The sequence below is a fragment of the Micromesistius poutassou genome, assembly GCF_964030765.1.
Source record: "Micromesistius poutassou genome assembly, chromosome: 5".
Lineage (NCBI taxonomy): Eukaryota > Metazoa > Chordata > Actinopteri > Gadiformes > Gadidae > Micromesistius > Micromesistius poutassou.
This window is the reverse complement of record NC_140275.1, coordinates 10,925,917-10,947,439: the sequence shown is the minus strand read 5'-3', so window position 1 is coordinate 10,947,439 and position 21,523 is coordinate 10,925,917. Positions and strand designations below refer to the sequence as shown.

The window sequence follows — 21,523 nt, the reverse complement described above, 5'->3', positions numbered from 1 at the left end:
TTTGCAGGCTAGAGCCATCAAAGACAGATCTTGGTGCAATTTTAATGCATGCCCTCTTTGCCTCCGTATTCATTGGAAAGGGAGAGGTGATTGGCAGGGGGGGGGGGGGGGGGGGGGGGGGTATTCAGTTGTAATCTCAACATCGCAACCTGACCACTATCTGCTACATAATTTTACCCGCTGGACTTCAAATGCGACAGAAATGTATCTCGCCAACATTTGCACTCACATGCTATTGCTTGTTATATTGTTGTACCATTGTAAGAGACCATATCTGTTGGAATGCAACAGAGCCCTAGTTGAATCAGTGATTACACTAAAACCTCTCTGCCCCAATCAGCACTTTGAATGCGCTCCTTAGCACCTTGCACACGCCTGTGCACGTCTGTGCACATGCACTTGCACGTCTGTGCACATGCACTTGCACGCCTGTTCACGTGCACTTGCGCATCAACATAGTGTACCTCCAAATCGACATAACAAAAAAAAAATAATCTGCACTCAAAAGAGAAAGATATGCTCAACAAATGGATTGTATAAAACTGGCCACATGCAGACAGGCTGAACAAGAAAGACAAACAAACAAACAAAAGACGAGGAAGCTCCAAAAGGAAAGCGCCACAAGAAGTCTGGTGGCGGTGTTAATCGTCGTGCTGAGGTATCCTAAAAGAGCCTCATTAAGAGTCTGGATTTATACTGCAGGACGGAGCCACCTGTCAAGGTACACTGGCCTCTCCTCTGTCCTTGTTGAAGCCTAATTTATAGTCGCTGAAGGCATTTTTAAGCTTGCCATTAAGGCTTCACATGCAGCATCTTTTACGGGTAAATTTCGGCCCGTAAAATGCGCGATAAAACAAGGACTGATGTTTCAGGTTCACGATGCATGGGATGCAAAATAGCAAAAGGAGGGCTTGGTCTTTTCTGTGTTGGGTCCTATATGTAAGTTGGGAAGGAAGTTACTAACTAAACAAAAGGAAGGATAAATACTTTTTAGGACTCTTTAAGACTTTTAAGAACTTAATGGAGTATGTCATGAATAAAGTGGGGCTTTTCAAATTCAGTCTAACATGGGGTCGATTTTTGAGGTTTGATTTATACAATTTTTCAGATTCAGCACAGGAATAAGTGGGATATTTTATTCTGAAATGACTCATTATGAAAATCAGACTATTTTTGGTTTTGTGACTTTGTAATCCCTCCATATGCCGTTGGATATTTCCTTTCCAAAATACCTTACAAGCTACTATCTGTAAGGTACTGTATGTGCCACACTGCTGTCATTAAGTTAGAAAACTGCTCTTACACAGACCCACAGACAGACAGACGTCCTCGGTTTACGAAACATTGTAAGTCTGAAATTTCTTCCCCTGCAGTAAAGGGGAACAAGGGTTTTTTGAAGGGAACAAAACTACAATCAGAAAAATTCCAATGGAAAAATGAAGAAGAAGAAAAGGGAAGAGGGAACGGTGACACTGTAGGGGGCAGACGGACAGAGGGACGGATTACAAAAGAGCAAAAGGTGACGGTGACGTGCGGAGTGGGCAGGTGAAATAATAGGCATTGGAAGGAGAAGAAGAAGAAGACGGGGAGGCATTCAGCCAACCAACGGAGGACTGGGGGTCCGGGGGGATTCAAGGAAATGAGATGTCAAGGAGTAAAGCGTGGCAAGGAGGCGGGTGGTGGGGCTTTGATACCAGGAAAAACAGTTGGTAAGAGGTGGGAGCGCCGTTGAAATGGAAGATTCCAGCTGTTCCTCTTATCTTTTCATTCATACACTCCCCGCACCTCCCCCTGCACCTCCCCCCGACTCCACCCAACACCCTCCCCCCCCCCCCCCCCCCCTCCCCAACCAACCCCCCACTGGGAGAGACCCAGATCTGAGAAGCTGTTGCCTGTTTCTCTACGGAAAAAATACCATTTATGAGGCTTTGGCATGCGCACGTGCACACACACGCACGCATGCCCACAGGAGGGGAGGACGACTTCACAGGGTCGAGCAAGGCAGTGTAACGCAGCATGCGGCCATGGAAAACCAGGTCATGGCCCGCGGTTGCCACACACACAACCACACACACACACACACATTACGCCCATGAAACTTTGATGGCGCATTCTCATTATAGCAAATGGATTACGATTTCGACTATTTTAGAGTGACGGGCACCGTGCGTGTGTGTGTGTGTGTGTGTGTGTGAACTAAGCTATTCCTGTGTTTCCTCTGCATTCTTATGAGTCTATATGTTACCTTGAGCTTATATGAGCTTATACATGACATATGACAGAAGAAGAAGAATGCATGTCAATTCTTAAAACGTTGACACACATTATATACACATAATAAAGGAGATGAAAGGCAATCTATATTGATACAATTATGAAGAATTAAGATCAACAATTCCTCCTAAACAGATGAGTCTGGAAAATAATAATTACTGCTTCTACATTTTTGCCTGCTTTTTTGAAAGGTAGTGGTGCTTCCTTCATAAACACATTTCATAGAAGTTTTCGCCCATGGAGGACTATATATAATACTTTTTTCTCAGACAGAGAATAATTAGTACTGCACATCACAAAACCATTCATTACTTTGCACATGGCCCAGGTGTAATGTACTGAATGAATACACAGATTAGAAGATAACATGTCATCTGTAGAAATACATGTAACATGCAACATTTCACAATGACAAATGTCTGTCCTGGCGTGGTTGGATAACATAAGACAGACGCTTTGAACCACTATGAAGACCTCTGAATCTCTTGTCTCTTGGAAATATTATCTCTTGGCCCTTTCTTCTGCTTTGTGTCAAACATCTGAGAAGGCCTGACCCCATTGAAACAAGCCACGTGGATCACAGATCCACACACATCAAGCTGTTCTCCAAACTCTACGTTCTGGCAACTAAAACACCTTTCCAAGGAAGTTGATGCCATAAGCCATGTAATCCACTGGCAGAGTTATTGGCACACATAGAAGGTTTAAAACAATGGTGGGTGAACAGGCCATCTAATTACAGCAATGGCTCGGTTTCACCGCAATATCTATTGTACTCTTTTGTCTTGGGTATAATATCAGTCTGTTACACATTCACTGTTCACATGCCAACACAAACACAGGCACTGACAGCCTTCAACCCTCTGTGCTGAAATTAAAACACGGAAGCCTTCTATTGAGCCGTCAGTAGGTTCCCAGCAGTATACACATTCATTTCCTTGACCGCCCATCAACAGTTGTGATGTGAGAGGTATGTGACAGGTGCTTTTAGTTCATTTCTGAAGTATATTTCTGTAGCGTGCAATGTGTCTGCATCCTCTCCTCTTTCAGATGTTAACGTGTGTGTGTGTGTGTGTGTGTGTGTGTGTGTGTGTGTGTGTGTGTGTGCGTGTGCGTGTGCGTGTGTGCGTGTGTGTTCCCGGTGTCAATTAAGACAGCTCTTCACACTCGGGCACAGGCTTGTCGGCATGACAACACCAAATGGGAGCTCAGTCATCCATGGGACTTAGAAACACGCCGTTTCACATATTTTATATTCTCCCCGCAGAGTCTTCAAATAAACTTATCTTAACCCCCATCCGAAGCCTCCCTCCCCCCCGCCGCATATCAATTAGACCACAAGGGTCCGGCTCATTACCTTGGATTTAAAAATTAATCTAACATGTTAATTTCAAAATTCTGCCGCCTCCTTTGAGGAGCAGTGACTCAAATAGAGGATTTGTTTTTCCCTCTCGTCATTTCAATATTCCCCACAGCTTGGGGCTTTCGGTTGTCTCGATGTTGAAGAACATCATGGAAGGACAGCCAGGGACAAAAAAAACAATAATGAAATATTGTTTTATGATTATGAAATAATAACGACTATAATGAATAAACAATGACTCAGCTCAATTAGCTTGGTGGCCTTCCTCTATTTATATGGAATTAATTAATATGCTTCTACCTTATTCACACTTGCCACCAGCACTTTGCTTAGTGCTGTGACCTCGCTTAGTGCTGTGGCCAGGTTTGTTTGATGTGAAACAAGTGCACCTTTAACAAAAGTGCCTCGCTAAAAACCCTGACATGCATGGAAGTAGGAGCTGACCTGAACCTGGAGGATCACAGAAGGCGTTGGAAGAACCAAGGTCCTTCCTCTTGCCGTAAGGCATCCACATTGAAATGTACAGAACAACACTTGACTCCCTACAACACAATATACTTTTTGAGTCCTTGTCATTCATAAAATATTTTCAAATCACTTTCACGAGAGACCTTCCTCATCATTATCATACACTCAAGATACAATTTATTGTAATTCATTGTTTTTGATTCAATAATACAAAAAAGGTTATGAATCAACCATAGGAAATGATTCTGTGCAGATACAATGAAAACGTATTGCTTTCTTCATTTCAAAGTGTTATAGGGAAAACAAGCACAAATTTTGAAATATTTAACTGCGCCCATACAAAGGGGGACTGGGACCTGATATTAGATCCACTATTCAAACTGCATGCATTGCGTACATTATACGAGAATGAAAGCAATCACATTTTGGATTGTGTTGCTCTTGGTTCACATCGGTTGAGTTAGACGACAAACAACTCCACCTCACCATAGAGAAACTAATCTGTCATGTGATGCATGCAAACACAGGAGCTACTGCGTTCATTTTCCCCCCAAAAGGAGAAGCGTTAAGCCCACATTGGAAAAAAGACTTCATCCAGTGCTTGCCATCCAATCGCAAAAGTAAACCCAAAGTATGGTTTCTTTTTAAACCCCAGAGTGACGTGACCGAACAGGGCTACAGGATGCACTGGTCGATGGACACAAAGAGAGACAAGACATGCATGCGATCCAATAAAAGAAACTATAAACTCTGACCTTATTTCTAGATTCACAAACATTTGTGTAACTATAACGCTTTTGCGTAACTAACGGGATATCGAAAAAAATCGATTAAAACTAAATACATTGAGCAGCTACTTTGGCGTTCGCCACCTGCAAAGAAAAGGCAAAGGGAGCCGGAGCTCGAGAAAATAGTTTTCTTCGAAAAGTGGCGCCAAGTTGTGCTGTGGCTCGAAACGAATGATAAGCGCACTGAAATGTGCGCTCATGCGCGCTGTGTGTGCTGCGCACCGCGCACACACTGGAAGACTGTGCAAAATCAGCTGATCGCAACGTCCCTTTTGTGAGATATTCAAACGCTCCATGGTCAAGCTGCTGCAGTTTGATAAAAAAAAATAAAAAAAAGGTGGAGCAAAAAACACTGCTGTGCTTAAGAGTTTGTGTATTGAAACTGGAATCTCCTTTGTGAAACTGGGTACGTTTCATAAGATCAGATGTAACGCGTGGGGCTATGTGTGGGGTACGTAACGAACACCATCTCCTGGGACTCACCTGAGTAACTCACTAAAAAAGTTATGCGCACCCCTGTATATACACACTCTATAAAATAACCCCCCAGCGTGAAGGCCTGCAACGGCAAGACAGGGGACACGGGTAGGTCTGTCTGCAGCGTACCTTGGTGTCAGAGAGGAAGGGAGGACAGCTGATGGATGGGTTGTCAATGCCATCCACAGGCTTGTCAAACTGACCCCTGATATGGTACTGGCCCGGACCAGGCACGCTCTGTTGGAGGGGAGAGAACAAACACAAATGGAAGTCAACTTAACGTAAACAGAGGGTTATATTTCTGTTAGGTGATGCTTGCAGAATTTAACCTGGTGTTTGGTTTCACTTTTGTTTTGTTTTCGGATGGAAATGAAATTAACACATACTGGGCGGCATGTAACTAAGGAGGTAGAGCGGGTTGCCTGGTAACCAGAAGGTTGCTAGCTCGATCCCCGGCTCCTCCTAGCTGAGTGTCGAGGTGTCCCTGAGCGAGACAGCTCACCGTAATTTCTCCTGACAAGCTGGCTGTCGCCTTGCATGGTTGACACCGCAGTTGGTGTGTGAATGTGTGCATGAATGGGTGAATGTTACGCAATATTGTAAAGCTCTTTGAGTGGGCTGGTTAGAAAAAACACTATATATCTATGAAGAGTGCAGCTCGAAGAAGAGGGAGGGTAGTCACGCAATGGAACAGAGAAAGGTTGTACTTAAAGAGCTACTTCACCGGTGGACATATGAAGGTTATATGAAGTAAATAATTCTATGTATTATAAATGTGCAAAAAAAATTGAAATCGGTTCATTCTAGCCTGAGAAAAGGCAGAAAGAGTGTTTTTATGGTCTCTCTGGCTCAAAAGTAAGAAATCCTCCAACTACCACAGTGCATTGTGGTCGCTGCCCCGCCCGCCTGTTTTCGTTTGGAGGGGAAAGGACCTATTATACTTGCGCGAGTGGTAGCGCGAGCAAACTTTGTGTAAACATATCCCCGTGATACGTTGACTAGTTTAGACTTTTGCTCTCGTTTTTTCAAACACAAAAATGTCCAATAGTTGTTTGGTACCCGGTTGAACCGAAAAGTCTAGGAAGGGACAGAAAGTAAGTTTTCACGTTTTGCCAGTGAGAGACAGTGAGCATTGCAAACGATGGCTGCGGGCGATAAACAACTCCACAATTGGAGAAGGCGCCGGTATTGAAATGATAAAAGGTAAAACGATATGCAGTCTCCATTTCAAACTGGAGGATTATGATAGAAATCTTTTCGGCATGATGAGGCACGCTCTAAAACAAAATGCTGTTCCGGGTTGGCCCGGTTCCCAGATGACAAACAGGCCTGCGCTTCTAATGCACTCGCATTAGAAGCACTCGCCTACAGGTAAGACTGTCTTAATATTCTACTATATTTCTGTTTATAAAGTTCACAATAATAGCTTGAATACTTTTCAAAATCACTCCCTAATGATCATGTTTTCATTTTCATATTCTTTTCCCTTTGTTTTATTGCATACAGGGCCACTGGAGGTCTTTCACAGTGCACTGCTCAAGTACCCATGTTCCATGGGGATGGGTAGTATGGGCATTTGCACTACCTAGAGCTTGCATGTATGGAGTCTGTTGAAGGTGGCGTTGCTGTTTTTAGGCTGTGATAGCCATAGGATAGGATAGGTACATTGTACATATTTTATTTATTTTTTGAGCTTATCTTTTATATTAAAGCATTTGTTTTTAATCTTATCTTTGTAATGTTGATATATTTGTACTCAACCTTTTCTCCCCAGTTGAAATAAGTGTTTATCTTATACAGTAGGCCTACTTTAGTATAACATCACTTGGGTTAGTAAACAAATCAACCAACACGAATTTGAAGTTTTATACATGAAAAAATATGAACTATTTACAAAAATAAAACGTACAGGGTGCGTTTGCTAAAGTCAAAATAGTCACAGCTCATCTTGAGCGTCTACTGTCTCCTGGTAGCCACGGTACTGCCCATCTGGTGCTGGGTAATGAGCTCTGGACAACACAGGCTGGCAAAACAAGGCGATTGCCTCTCCCAAGTCTCTCGCCTTGCAGTATCCACTCCAGGAAATGCCGGTAAGCTGTAAGCCGATACTGTCTAACAAAGAAAGAGAACAACATTAGCAAAGCAAGATAAACGATGCCTTGAATAGCCTATACAGCATTACACAGACTTCAAGCTCACGTAACGTAGCCTATGCTCTGCCAATAAGATCGGCTACTTTCGGATAACTACATTGTCACGTTCCCCGGGACTCAAAACTATTGTAGCCAATGTGTTAGTAAAAACAACAACACTTACTCTATGCTCTGACGTCCGTTTCTCCCAGCGGGCTATGGCTGGCGTTTCCAGTTCACTTTCTGGGTCCGGAAATATGTATCCAACACCGAACTGTTCAGATGAGGCGTAAAGCCTGGGTGAGAGGTTACACACGTGGCCCCGTCCTCGCCAGATTCAGCCATTTCTTCTAGAAGAAACTGTCATCGCTGAAATTCGCTCCTCGTCCTCTGCAACAGGCAAGGCTTATTCAGCTGCAGCCGCAGCAGCCTCCTCCTCCATTTGTCTCAATTCTTCCTGGCTGTATTCTGGCTCGTACAAATAGCCCTGAATGTCCGAATCCAACAATAGATTTTCAAAATCCACTTTCCCATTGCAAATTTGCTTCTGCCATGGTCGGAGGTTTGTGTCGGACTAGTTCTCTAGCTAAGCGGTGAAGAAACATGGCAGACATTGTGTTTACATCTCGTAAGCGAGCTCCCGCCCCCCTCGTTCCTTATTGGTGGGCTTACAAATTTGCGGAACTAGTGGTTTGTAGTCCTCGGCCCTTCTAGCAGGCAAGCAAAGTTCTACTGACATGACGTCAAATGCGTCATTCGATGTCAGGTCAGTTGAAATGTAATCAGGACAGCTGGGCCTAGGGAAGACTGGGTTAGACTGAGGGAAGAAACTAACTTTTTTTAAATATTATAATAGCGATTTTATAATGATAGAACGCTGGTTCTGTATCGGTGAAGTATTCCTTTAAAACAACAACAAACAAGATGGGAACAAAGGGAGAACGAGGACACAAAGGGAAAAAGAGGGAAATATCAAAACGACTAAAGCTGACTGCATAATTAAAACTGTTACACACACACACACACACACACACACACTTTAGGGTGATGCTAGGGCTACAACTGCAATTAGCTGCTTTATTACAGTCACAGCATTATCAGTTGCCAGCAGAGACGTTATGAAGGACATCGTTAGTGCATCGTCGTTAGTGGAGTCGCAGACAAAGCACCTGCAGTACCACAAGCTCTTTGTGGAGGCAAAACATGTTGCGCAACTGCACTTTTCAAATCAACCTGTTTTGCACTATTTCTACCGAGGGGAAAGGAGTACTTAAGTGAGGAGACACACTGATCCTGTGGATCCAGTCGGCCTGATGCATTCGGAGCGCGACAACCTTGTCTTTGCGGCTCACGAAAAACAGGGACGTGGCGAAAGTCAATTTTGGACAACAGAGTCAAACCATCAAGTCTCAAAATGACACTGTAACTCCCATAGGAAAATGGAGGGCATCCAGTTAAGATAGAAAAAAAAGACCATAGCAGCATTTGCAGCAGCGTGATAGGACAGGACGCGGTCCGGGACAGCCAGGTTAATTTTCCCTGCCGCTCAGTGAAGCGTGTGAATATACATGCATATTATAGTATACACAAACACGCGCGTTAGGTTAATGAGGCTCAAGAGCACCTCGCTGGCCATCCTCCCTGCTCCTGGGCCTGTTTAAGTCAATTGAGACGTGTGAGGTCAAGTTCACGGCGCACACACACACACACACACACACGCACACACACACACACACAGAGCTAGATTTAGACAATCAATTATCCAACGAGTGCATGGTGGGAGTTTGGTCGAGTGCTTGCGGAGGGGCTCATTATACACGCACACACACACGCATACACACACGTGTACACACACACACACACACACAATCAACCTATAGTGAATAGTGGGTGATACCTTCTATCCAGTATGGTTGCATTAAAAAGGAAATGTGTCATATTTTAGTGTCTCATCTGTGACCGCTGTAAACTTCAAACAGCAATAAATGTCTTGAACGCCTTTAATTTAACTTTGCATCGTTCAGATTTACCTTTGAGAGGGTGACAGGGTCATTAATCAACAGTGGAAGCTTTGGACGTTTGTCTCTGAAACATGACTGCTCGGTGACATAGATGACGTCATTGATACTTGACAAGGGACTCTGACGCTTACACACTTCAGTTGAGCCGCTTTAAGATTTACTGACTCACTTTGACACACGGAGGGGGAAACCAACAATGAGCTTCCTTGTTTGTTGCCAGTGGCGACCACATAATCCCAGATGATGATTATTTGGAGGAGCTATTCTTTGTGAATGTGTGTTGACTTAATAGGAGAGTTATTGTGCGTAAGATGGAGGCCCCCCCCACCAGCCCCACAGTAGCAGTCACCCGGGGTCATTAAAGCCGGACTGTCTGGCCCAATCTCTGGGAAGGCAAAGTGTTTGTCCTGGGTGTCCCCACTGCTGGTAATGACCCATCTGCTGTGTGTGTGTGTGTGTGTGTGTGTGTGTGTGTGTGTGTGTCAGGTTCAACACTAATGATGACGGATGAGAGTGCAGACTTAGCGGCAGCAGGGGGTCCGGCCACGGCAGGAGTAAAAAACACACACACACACACACACACACACACACACACACACACACACACACACACACACACACACAGACACACACACACACACACAGAAGCACATTTTACTCTAAGAGAAAGATTCTGTCCATCTATCAAGTGTCTTTCTGTATACACATCCATTTCTATAGATCTTGCGAGCCACTGCAGTAACGAATGACACTGTGGAAAAGAGGTAGAAAAGAGGTAGAAAAGAGAAGATAAGAGAAGACGAATCAAGAAAAAACCCAACAGAGATGATGAAGACCTTGACAGGCAGGGCAGGTTCACCTACACCCCCCCCCCCCCCCCCCCCCGCCCCCTACCCCCTCCAGCTCCCCATAAAACGTAGCCAGGCATTTCTCAAACTTTGCCTCAACCACTCAAAGCCAGCAAGCGGAGAGGAGAGGAGGAGGGCTCAGGTAGCATTATCCTGGCTGCATGCTCAAGTTCATACACAGGTGAGTTACTCCCCACCACTCCTCCAGCTACGATGTATCAATGTCTGAGTGACCGTGCGTGTGCATGTGCGTGCGTGTATGTGTGCGTCTGTGTGTGCACGTCTCTGGTAAAAGCTTATGCTCTACTGCCCTCTAGGGGTGGGAAGGTAAACTAAGGATTCACATCTTGAGTGCTGACATGACTTTAGAGCAGTATTTATATTCAGAATTCATATACTACTTACACTAAGCAACAGCCCAGCACAAATTAGTGTTATGCTCTGACAATTATGTGTGTTGGAAGGCATGTGAATGAGCCAACATAATCCTCCTACGACATCATGAGATTGATTGTCGGAGTACTACGTCCTGCATACTATGTCCCACTTTATACTATTTAGTAGTTTAGCAGACATGATTCATCAAAGCGACTTGCATTGAATTGTAGATGTGCAGTAATGAGCAGGCAAGATAAGACTTGCTTTGGGCTGGGAAATCAGAATGCAGGCCCCATTTTGACCATTGGGTTTTCTGATGACCATATAGGATGAATATGTTCTCTATGATAAATAGTGTATATGCATAGGCAGACTTTCCTTACATTTTCTGAACTGATTTTGCCACCTTGCCAAATATACTCAGGTACCCACAAAAAAAAGCCCCCACATGACAATACATAAAAACACACACACACACACACACACACACACACACACACACACACATACACGGTGACACAGAGGGATTAAACAGAAGACACTCATGCCCATACAGCGATGCAGACAAACAGAAGGACCTGTGGCAGCATCACCTTCTTCTCCTCCTGCATCACCACCAGCTCATGGTAGCGAGGGAGGCTGGCTTCCAGCAGCCTGCTCCTCTGCTCCTTACGCAGGTTCACGTTCTCATAGGTGGCCCGCTGGACCCTGGGAGGGAAGGAGGGAAGGAAGGAGGGAAGGAGGGGGAGGAGGGAAGGAAGGAAGGGGTGAAGGAGGGAAGGAAGAAAGGAAAAAAAACGAAGGGAGTGAGGGAGGGAGGGAAGGAAGGGAGAAAGAAAGGAAGGGATGAATGGAGAAAGTTAAGGAAGGGGTGAAGGGAGGGAGGGAAGGAAGGAAGGAGGGAAGGAAGGGAGGAAGGAAGAAAGGGGTGAAGGGAGGGAAGGAAGGAAGAAAGGAAGGGAGGAAGGTAGAAAGGGAAGAAGGCAAGAAAGGAAAATAAACAGTTCAGGACAGCCACTATGAGATGAAATGGATGCTTGGCACTGCTGTCTTTTATAAAATAATTACCATGAGTGCATTCGACCCGAAATGCATACTCGCTTTTGCGTGTCTTCAATACTGTTATTTCTGCGTTTGTGTAGGTTGTGGGTATGTGCCCGCAGTGGCCCTCCCACACTATTGGATTAGTTGTTGTTGATGCCTTTGTGAATAACACTGCTCAATATTCTCAAAGTGCTTAGTAAGGCGCAGGCACGGCCTGGGCGAGGTGAGTGATGTCAAACATAATACCTTGGCTCCAGAAAGACCGGAGCAATATTTCATGCTAGCTGGACAAATCGTCTATTCCGCAAACTCTTCAATAAGACTATTTACTCTCCAATATTAGCTGCCTTGGGTCTTATGTTACCATAAGCATTATTGTTCCTTTAGCACGGCTGCCAATATTAGGAAAATACAAAAAAAAAAAATTATTACAATAATTATATGGGGCATTTCATTTGTTGATGCGTCCATTTTAATTATAATTGTGCTGTCCCAATATAAGTAACCGTAGGTGGAGGTGACCGGCGAATACATATTGGGTAAATATTTGAACAATAATGATCTGTTCAAATGTGTTAGCACTAAAATAAAACACATTATTTACAGCTGAACACTGCCGTACGTTTCTAATGTGATTGTGTGGATCGCACAAGGCTGTAGAAAGTGGTGTGGTACTCACTGGTCTAGTCTGTACTTTCCGGGACCTGGGCCTTCGGAAACCTTCACCTCCGCTCTCTTACCGGTCATGTTCCCGAAATGGACGCCTTTATATTTGTGGACAGAACTCTCTTGCTCTGACTAGGATGTGACAAAGAGAAAGAGAGAGAGAGAAAGAGAGAATAAACGGCATGACAAGCAAAGAGAAACAGAGTTGACTCATCCACACTGCTCTGGCCGGGGCCCGTGAGCTCACCAGGGCTGAATGAAACGAAGAAGTTCAGGCAAAATGTCAAGAGTATGTCAGGGTCGGGCTGAGACCCTCCGTCTTCCCTCATCTCCCCCAGTTAAACATCAAGGCTTCACTCCAGACCTATCAGATACACTGCTGCACCTCTCCTCCACAGGTTAATTACCTAAAAAGGCCATCAGAGTATAGGACGAGGCAATTAGTGTCTCCACTGTGTTTTAAAGATACTACCGTGTGGATAGCAGGGGAAAGATAGGAGAATGGTCATGGCCAAGACCCATTGGACCATCCTCCAAATACAGAGTATTTTCAGAATGAATGTTCTCTCTGTTCACTCTGAATGTTTTAAAGATAACAGGGGGAGCAGATGGATGTTCCGTTGGACTAGAGAATATTGACAAACCAGAGAAGTATAATATCAAGGCGAACAGAGGAAAAATATCTGCAGTTACTTTTGAGTCCCCTTTATGGATAACGCATTATGGATTTTCTATGTAACTGTGAAAATAACAAAGAGGAGAAAAGCCACTATGTGTGTAATCTCTGCAAGATATTGAAACTTGTTTGTAGACCATCAAGGTCACTTATTATATGCTGGAAGCATTACAAATTTCAAAATAAATAAATTATTACGTATCTTCCATATGGCTGCCCAAGTTTTCTCTCCAAAAAAACGCTTTGAAGCACTTTGAGAACTTTGGAGCACTTTTTCTTTTTTCTCATTATCCCGACTTAGAAAGTCATTGTTGAAAATATCTTATGCCCTCCGGGATGTTTTGATCAGTTTTTGATAAGAACAAAGAGGGAACTGGGTTGTTGACGTGCCCGAAGAACTGGAAGCGGTTTAGCATCAGCATTCAGAGTCTCAGACAAACACAAACTGAACAAGCTTAAGCCATAACACAGATGACATTGAGTTCAGCACACACAACTGTCTATTGATGTCATCAAGGAGGGCTTTAAAAACAAACCAACAAAAACGGTGCTTGGGGTACAAACACTGTCTTTGATTAAATTACACAAAGGGACTTTCAAAATTCCTCTGAAGATGTTCAAGTACATTTGAGTCTGCAGATGTGGCGGTGGGCATTTCTCCAAGTTACCTCAGAATTCTCCCTCATGCCATGGCCTCGCAGCCCCAAAAAGACCACTTAGATGTTTTCAGGTAACCTGCGGGGTCATGATTAAGTGATTCAACATGTCTTCTGATGTATTTCTTCTACCATTCCCACCGGCACTCATTTAAATAGTTTCTAAAGGCTGTCAGCTGTGCTGTCACTGCCAACCCACAGACTGCTGACTAGAGGTTCCTTTGTGTCAGTCAATACACAGAAAAACATTTATGTGGATAGTTTAAAGCAAAATCTGTTTATACGATTCATAATAACAATTAGGCTTTTAGTAGACGCTTTTACCCCCAATGATTGACAGGAGAGGCAGAGAACAATTAAATATTGATGTGCACAATATAATTTACTGGCACACACAAGGTGGATTCAGACAAAGCAGGACAGTAATGGAATAGAGAAACTCGCAGGACAGTATTGATGCAGGCGTTGGGAGCTCCTAAGTCATGGCCCACACTTCCTCCCCACCCGCGTGTTGACTCAACCTCGGCCCACCACTCAAGGACACCTCGATTTCTCCCCCTGCTCATTAGGTGGTGAATAATGGCTTCATCGCGGGCATTTTTAAGTGAATATTCTAATATGGCTTAAAGAATAATTCCTATGGCCCTCTTTGTTGGCGTGTACAATGGATGAGTGTCGTTGTACTGTGACTTTTTAAAGTGGCTCCGCATTCATTAGCTATGGAAATAAGTTGGGAGGGCTAAATGAGGGCGGGGGGGGGGGAGTGGAGGGTTCAAAAGATGTGCATTAGATCTGCCTGCCGCTAATGGACCATGTCTCATGGCCAGAGTATACGGTGCTCTCAGACACACACACGCAGTGATGAATCCGCTGGTAATCTCTCTGACACACTAAATAACTGTTTGTGCGAGTGTGAGTGTGAGTGTGTGATTAGTGCATGTGTGTGTGTGGGTGAGTGATATGTGCTGCAGTACCAGCAGTGGGTTGTAGAAGGCCGGGCCCAGGGTGACGTCTCTGGCCGGGGGTGACTGCTTACAGAGAGCGCCCATGGAGTCGTGCTGGTAGCCATAGGCCTGGCCTGGGGAGGGAATAGACGGGACGCCTGCCTGGGAGCCCAGTCGCACGTGGTTAGGGACTGCCTGCAGAAACTGCAGAGGCCGAGAGAGGGGAATGAGAACGAGAGAAACAGGGAGCGAGAGACCGGGAGATCAGACAGAAAGTAAGAGAAAGGGAACTTATCCAAAGAGGATCAAAACATTTTTTGGCCGTCTCTAAATTATTTCTCAAATTATCTTTTTTAAACTGCATTATGTGAAAACATCTTCCAATAGACAAGCCTTTTTACAAGTGTCGCTTAGGTCTTAATTGCAGCTTAGCCAGAGCTCTGAATGTTCATTCGATATAAGAGGTCAGCCAGCAAAGAGGGTCTGAAAACAGAACTTCTGCCAAACCACTTAATGTAGACCCCTTCCTTCGCTGCCCTGCACTCCGCCTCGTTTTACTAAGCTTCAGTCAAGTCCACTCTATAGTATTTGGATAGCCGTTGATCAGTTAGTTTCAAGGGGCTTCACAGGTCTACACTATACGACAGCCACTAAGCTCACTAAAGGGCAGGGAGCGGGGGGGGGGGGGGAGAAGAGGGATCCCTCCTTCCTGTGATGGTTATCAATCTGCTTTCATTGGCGTTACTTAAGATTGCATACCAAACTATTGAGGCCCCTCCTAGCCGGCGTGGCATCTCTTCGCAGATTCCCCGAGGCTGGCAGTACATTGTAGGCCCCAGGGCCCGGCCCGTCTGAAAGCTGCTCCTCAAAGCGCCTGGTGCGGTTCTGAAGAGTCTGACCACCCCGGATCTTGGACTGCAGGGAAAGGAAAGACGCCAAATGAGAGGGACGCTCATGAGAGGGTGAAGATTTTTTTTATTTTACATTGGTCACTATTTTCTTAAAATGTTCATGAAATATCAATATGAATATTTTAAAACGTATCTGTACGTCTGTATTGCTCTGTAATATGTGACATTTGGTGATATTTAGAAACTGACGACATGTTAAGGATGTTCTTAAGGAGCATTAGTAAACTGTGAACTGTACAGTGAAGTGATAGCCTACATTAAACTTTGAGAAGTCATACTGTCCAGGTCCAGGAAAGTACATGCTCTCACTGGACATGCTGAACGCGGAACCTCTGTCGGCCAGGGAGAGGAATGGGGCAAAGCAATCTGGGGACAAAAGTAAAAGTCGATTCTTGCAACATATATATAACAACTTCAAATACATTTGTATCCACCGAAACAGCAAATCCTACCTGATTTGGCATGTTTGGTTGGGATAACGTCGTATGACCCTGGTCCGACTTGGTCAGGTGTACTGCCCACGGTGGAGCAAGTCACTCTTGGAGCACGTCCATACATGTTGACTACCAGGCGTCGAGTTAATTAATTAATGGATTAATGCATCGCTAAAACGAAAGTCATGTCATTTTACTGAATGTGATCTAAATTATTCTTCGAGGAATGTCTGATGTCTGTAATACATTCCTCCACTGTCTCTCTCTCTGGGCGCAATGTTACTTTGTGCGCGTCGTTGCTTGGACACGCTTGCCATACGTAATGTGCGTGGCCTACTAACGCGCGGCCTATATAACATTGTACCACTGCACACGTGGAAATAAAACAATTAACCGATAACCAATTATAAAATATTGTATGTTGCTGGTTTGAAGTTTGAATGTCCAGAAAGACTAAATGATGATTAACATTTGGGCACCCATAATGTCCCAAACAGGTTTCGAAGTTGTGACATATAGTTTGTGGCTCAATACTACCACCTGGCGTAAGAGAATAGTCCCTATATAACAAAGCTGATCATTAGACTACTGTTTAATGTAATGATGATTTATTTGTTATCATGATTTGAAACTAAACAAACTATGTTAAAGAGATGCTAAAGAGATATTATTATAATATATTATAAATTAAATTATTTATTTTATCTTTATTTTATCATCTACTTAGTAATTTAGTAGAGGTGATGATTTAAAGTGATTACAGTAAATATAATGGGAGCGGGAGGGTAAGATCCAAGGATGATAAAGCCCCATGTTATTTGAAATATTATGTGACCTAATTTAAACGAGGGGGTTTATGTATGACGAAGCTGAAGAAGAAAGTGACGCCATGCCAATAGGGGGCGCAGTGGACTCGAGGAGCATGACGGCTCGCCCACATCCCTCGAAGAAGACCGTGTTGCTAGCATCACATCTAGTCTCCTGCTGTCATCTGCTCCATCGGTGTCATCGGGCCACCCGCTTTCCATTCATTTATTTCCCTATCACTTACGCGAAATCTTTTCTCCGTTGGTCGTGGACCGCTCTGTAATATGAAGGGGTTAAAGATCGTGGTTGCGCTGTCGTGCTTGTTGGTGTCTTTGTTCTGTGTGGCGGAGGCTGCAAGGAACAGGAAAGACTCCAGCAACCAGAACAGCTTCCGCCGGGCGGCGAACGGCATCTACCAGACCCTCAGCAATGTGTTCGGCGAGGACAACATTCGGGGGTTGTACAAGGTCGGTGAAATGTGCATTAAACAATAATCATGACCATAAGACCGATTTTTAAGTGAGCAGTGAGGGACGTTTTCGGTAAATGAATGGGAGTAGGTCAGTGGCCACTCATCTACGGTTGCCATTTTGAAGTTGAGCTTGACATCCCGCTTAAGCAACCCTATTTTATTTTTTTTAATATTTGAATTAAAAATAAAAACCAACATATTTGATTGGTTTTATCGCCTAAAACGCATACACTCGGCTCGTATGTCGTAGTTTACACATGGCGCAAGCCCATTGGCCAATGGCCATGACGGCAGCAGTTCTATTTTGTTGTCCGAAACGTCCAATAATGGCGAAATTGTGATCGTATGTTTGTTCACACCAACTGCACCCAATAGCTCTTCCTCATTTTTGCCACATCCCTAATGAAAATGCTGCCTCCCACAACAAAGTACTAAAAACTGCATTTACTTCATTACATGGATCTTTCTTTCAGTTTTTCTCCAAGACAACCGAGCGTTTTGTCCATGGGGTGGACGGCTTTGTCGACTCTATCTGGAAGATCTGGTCTGATCTGCTGGATGTCATGGGCATTGATTGTACGTTTATATTGTACCTACTTTTTGGTTATTATACTTAGCATAATTATTAAGTTAGTAAATGATTGTCCTTTTTAAAGGGTCTCTTATATACCACAAGGTGTGATGTGACCATATCCAGTGTACCAGCTGCCATAGGATAGATTGGTGATTGGTGACGGCTATTCCAATTTTTTTTTAAATGATTCCAAAAAAAATCCAATATTCCAAAAAAAATTAAAATGAGTCCTAAATATAGAATTCCTGTTGTGAGAATGTTTGCAACCGACGTGTGGTGTATTTTAGTGTCCAGATAAAAGTTCAGATATAGATTTAAAAGTGCCCTTCACAGTGAAATGGGTTCCGTTTCTTATCCGTGTCTTTTTGAAAGGCCGCTACATGACTAACCTTTGCCTTGCCCTGCCCAGCCTCCAACCTGAGCCACTACTTCAGCCCCACCTCGCTGACCAACTCCCCGGCCCGCGCCCTGCTGCTGGTGGCCGCCGTGCTGCTGGCCTACTGGTGCCTGTCCCTCTTCCTGAGCGGCCTCTACTACCTGCTCCACTCTGTGTTCGGCCGCTTCTTCTGGGCGGTGCGTGTGTTCCTCTTCGCCATGGCCTGCCTCTACATCCTGCAGAAGTTCGAGGGGGACCCGGAGCGCGCCGTGCTGCCGCTGTGCTTCGTCATGGCGGTGTACTTCATGACGGGGCCCGTGGGCGCCTTCTGGCGCCGCGGCGGCGGGGCCGGCTCCCTGGAGGAGAAGATCGACCAGCTGGACACCCAGGTCAGGCTGCTCAACATCAGGTTGTGTCGTGTCATGGACAGCATGGACCGATCAGCGGAGAAGTAGAGGCTAGAGGGCGGGATGTGCTGGGGGGGTGATAAGGTAGGAGTTCCCACGGGCACGTTTGACAGCAATAACTTGGTGTTGACACTGCTGTTCTTGAGTTTCGGTTAAATCTCATTTGAAACGATGACGAACGATAGTTAGGCAAATGTCACAAAAAAAATAGGTATAGCTTTCAGTTTATTTACACCTCCTCATCCTCATCCTCATCCGCTTATCCGGGGTCGGGTCGCGGGGGCAGCTCAAGCAGGCACTCTATTTATATCAAGTATTTTCTAAGGTTAGGCCCATCTGCAGTACAAGGTATTAATAACACATTTTCCTTTTGAAACTGATTTATACAACAGTTTTGCTTCAGAGAAAACTCAAAATCTGTTATGTATTGTGACACTTGGAATAGATCCAGGTTTGTAATAACAACAACACATTATATGAAGTTGGTTTCTTTTTAAATTATTGTGAATATCCCTTAGGTCCTGAATGTTTTTATCAACTTTGTCTTTCCCTTTTGGAAAGTGTGTGCGTGGTTACCATCTTTCTTAGCATTCCCATCGAGCTCTCATGTTGGACAATTCCATTTTATTTACCCTCTTGGTTCTGTTGTAACTGTTAATGCCACAGACTATTGTGACATTAGTTTCCATAGCAACAGCAGGTATCAGGAACCCCTTTTTCTTACTGCATTTACTGGTGTTTTGTACAAGTTATCACGCAGGTTACACATGTAATCCGGTGCATTGTTGGGATATGGGTGTTGTCACTGTTTGAACTGGGGACATGCACTGGATAAGACAACCACTGGAAATTACACAAGGCAACGCTATCTCAGGGACATAAGCATAATATTAAATACAAAAATACAATTGGATACAAATGTCATCTGGATTTAATATACTAAATATACAGCGGTGGAGGGGGAAACGTGTCGAGTAGGAAGAATGGGACAGTTGACCATGCGTCACATGTTCTAAGGCGTAGTGCTCATGGTGTTGCCATTGCGTACCGACACATTTGTCAACATACGTGTCCTTTGTGTCCTGAAAAACTAGCATGGCCTTTTTATTGCTGTCCAAATGTCTTTCTATTACCTTTTTGAGTTGACCTAATAGTTAAAGCTGATGGGTTTTCAAATTAAGTTATAAATAACAACCAGATGGATTGGTATTATTGAGTCAGTGATATCCATTGGAATTTCATAATGTAATCAAGTGGTCAGATATTGTACGTGGAATTTAGTTTTCATTTTTTTTCCGGAAACATTGTGATCGTGAACACATCTCATTCTCCATTGAATCATTCCTGGACTTGAATGTTAGTTAAATGGATTAGCTTTAAAATGTGAAACAAAACAGCCTATTCTTTTTCTAATAATTTTCTAATAATCGAAATCATTTAATTTTATTTACATTTTTTCTGTAAAACTGTTTAAATAACCTGCTTGACATTTTTGTGGAAAACGACTACCAAAACTTTTTTTGTTTTGGTTGTTCATCACATCTGCCTTTTTATTTAATTGTATGGTTTTGGCCTTCATTCTTCACAGTACTGTATTTTTTACAGAATATTTTTTTTGTTGTTCCGGTTGAGACGCACACGATAATGTGTAGTTGGTGTGTTTTGGTTCTTCTTGCATACCACCTTGTGTTCTTTGTTATGATCTCTATTAACCCTGACTTCCCGTTGCACTATTTTAAATAACTATCTTTTACAATATCTATTTCCTTAACTTGTGTTGATGGTGTTGTCGGCATAGATTGAAATACTTGCCTGACCCTAGCGCTGTGTTATTCAGATATGTAATATATTCTTGTCAATTTTTATTGTAGAACATGTTGAATATTCAGACTTATTTTCCAGCATGAGATGCTGAAGCCAGAGAATGTCTGTAATATGAAGGTCAAATCGGTTTGATGAATGCACTATGCTATTAGTCTCTATTTCCTAAATTAAAGTTTTTGTGTTGTAAATCAACCTAACGTTTGCTTTATTTAGGTTCTAATAAACATGAGTTGGTGTCCAGACCAATATGGACCAGTATAGCATTGCACAATAAACATTACTTTATCCACAGTTGGCCACTTCCTGCATCACTCACCAACCTTGTGATTGGTGTCCCCAAAAAGCAGTGCATTGTATTCCATACCCTTAAGACTCCTAGACCTCTCTGCAGTGGGCTTGGCTCCAAGTGTTCAAGAGCACTGCGCTTCAGCTTAAGGGAACACCTTCTCTTAAGAATATCAAACCACGGGCACGCAGAGTGGCTCAAGTGGGGATAATGAAACGGGGCCATAGAATTAAATAACACAGGGAGTAGATATTCCAACAAGGTGCTTCTAAACAAAATTACATTTTTAATTATGTGTGGCAAAGTAATAAGCTGCGTGTAAAAACTCTAAGAATCCTGTTAATCCGGAAAAATCATGTAAGCCGTTTTGATTTTCTGAACTAAGTCTTCATTTCATTGAAGCGGTTTATTTTCTGGCCATTGTTTTGGTTTTCATGTTCTCTCATGTTGCTACCCTTGAGTGTGTGCATGGTTAAGTTATTTGCTGAGTGTCGTGTTCATTCCTCCATGAATTATTGACAGGAGCACCAAAAGGGTCTCCCTGTCGTCTACTATATGCGTTTGTGTCTGAATCTTTTAGTGAGTAAAGTTTTGGAAAACAAAGTTGTCTTACGGTGCAAATGAGGTCCAGATGTGAATGAATTAAACTTTATCACCACTGAGTTCTGTGTTTTTATTTTTTCCAGTTGGACGCAGT

The 21,523-nt window shown here is 43.7% G+C and overlaps 2 protein-coding genes across 2 annotated transcripts in view; one reads left to right on the top strand and one right to left on the bottom strand.

The window, feature by feature from the left end:
• Positions 1 to 16,204, bottom strand: part of stpg2 (sperm-tail PG-rich repeat containing 2) — a gene marked incomplete at both ends in the record, with an annotated part of 49,133 nt that extends 32,929 nt beyond the window's left edge. The window contains 7 exons of the mRNA XM_084467651.1: positions 5,500 to 5,607; positions 11,343 to 11,457; positions 12,473 to 12,591; positions 14,766 to 14,939; positions 15,495 to 15,650; positions 15,903 to 16,012; positions 16,099 to 16,204. Coding sequence (XP_084323777.1) covers positions 5,500 to 5,607; positions 11,343 to 11,457; positions 12,473 to 12,591; positions 14,766 to 14,939; positions 15,495 to 15,650; positions 15,903 to 16,012; positions 16,099 to 16,204 — 888 coding nt within the window. The remainder of the gene's footprint in view (positions 1 to 5,499; positions 5,608 to 11,342; positions 11,458 to 12,472; positions 12,592 to 14,765; positions 14,940 to 15,494; positions 15,651 to 15,902; positions 16,013 to 16,098) is intronic.
• Positions 16,205 to 17,066: 862 nt separating this feature from the next.
• Positions 17,067 to 21,488, top strand: bri3bp (bri3 binding protein). Its single transcript, XM_084468555.1, has 3 exons — positions 17,067 to 17,354; positions 17,833 to 17,935; positions 18,343 to 21,488. The coding sequence occupies exons 1-3, from the start codon at positions 17,172 to 17,174 to the stop codon at positions 18,762 to 18,764; spliced, it is 708 nt and encodes a 235-aa protein (XP_084324681.1). The 5' UTR covers positions 17,067 to 17,171; the 3' UTR covers positions 18,765 to 21,488.
• Positions 21,489 to 21,523: the final 35 nt, after the last annotated feature.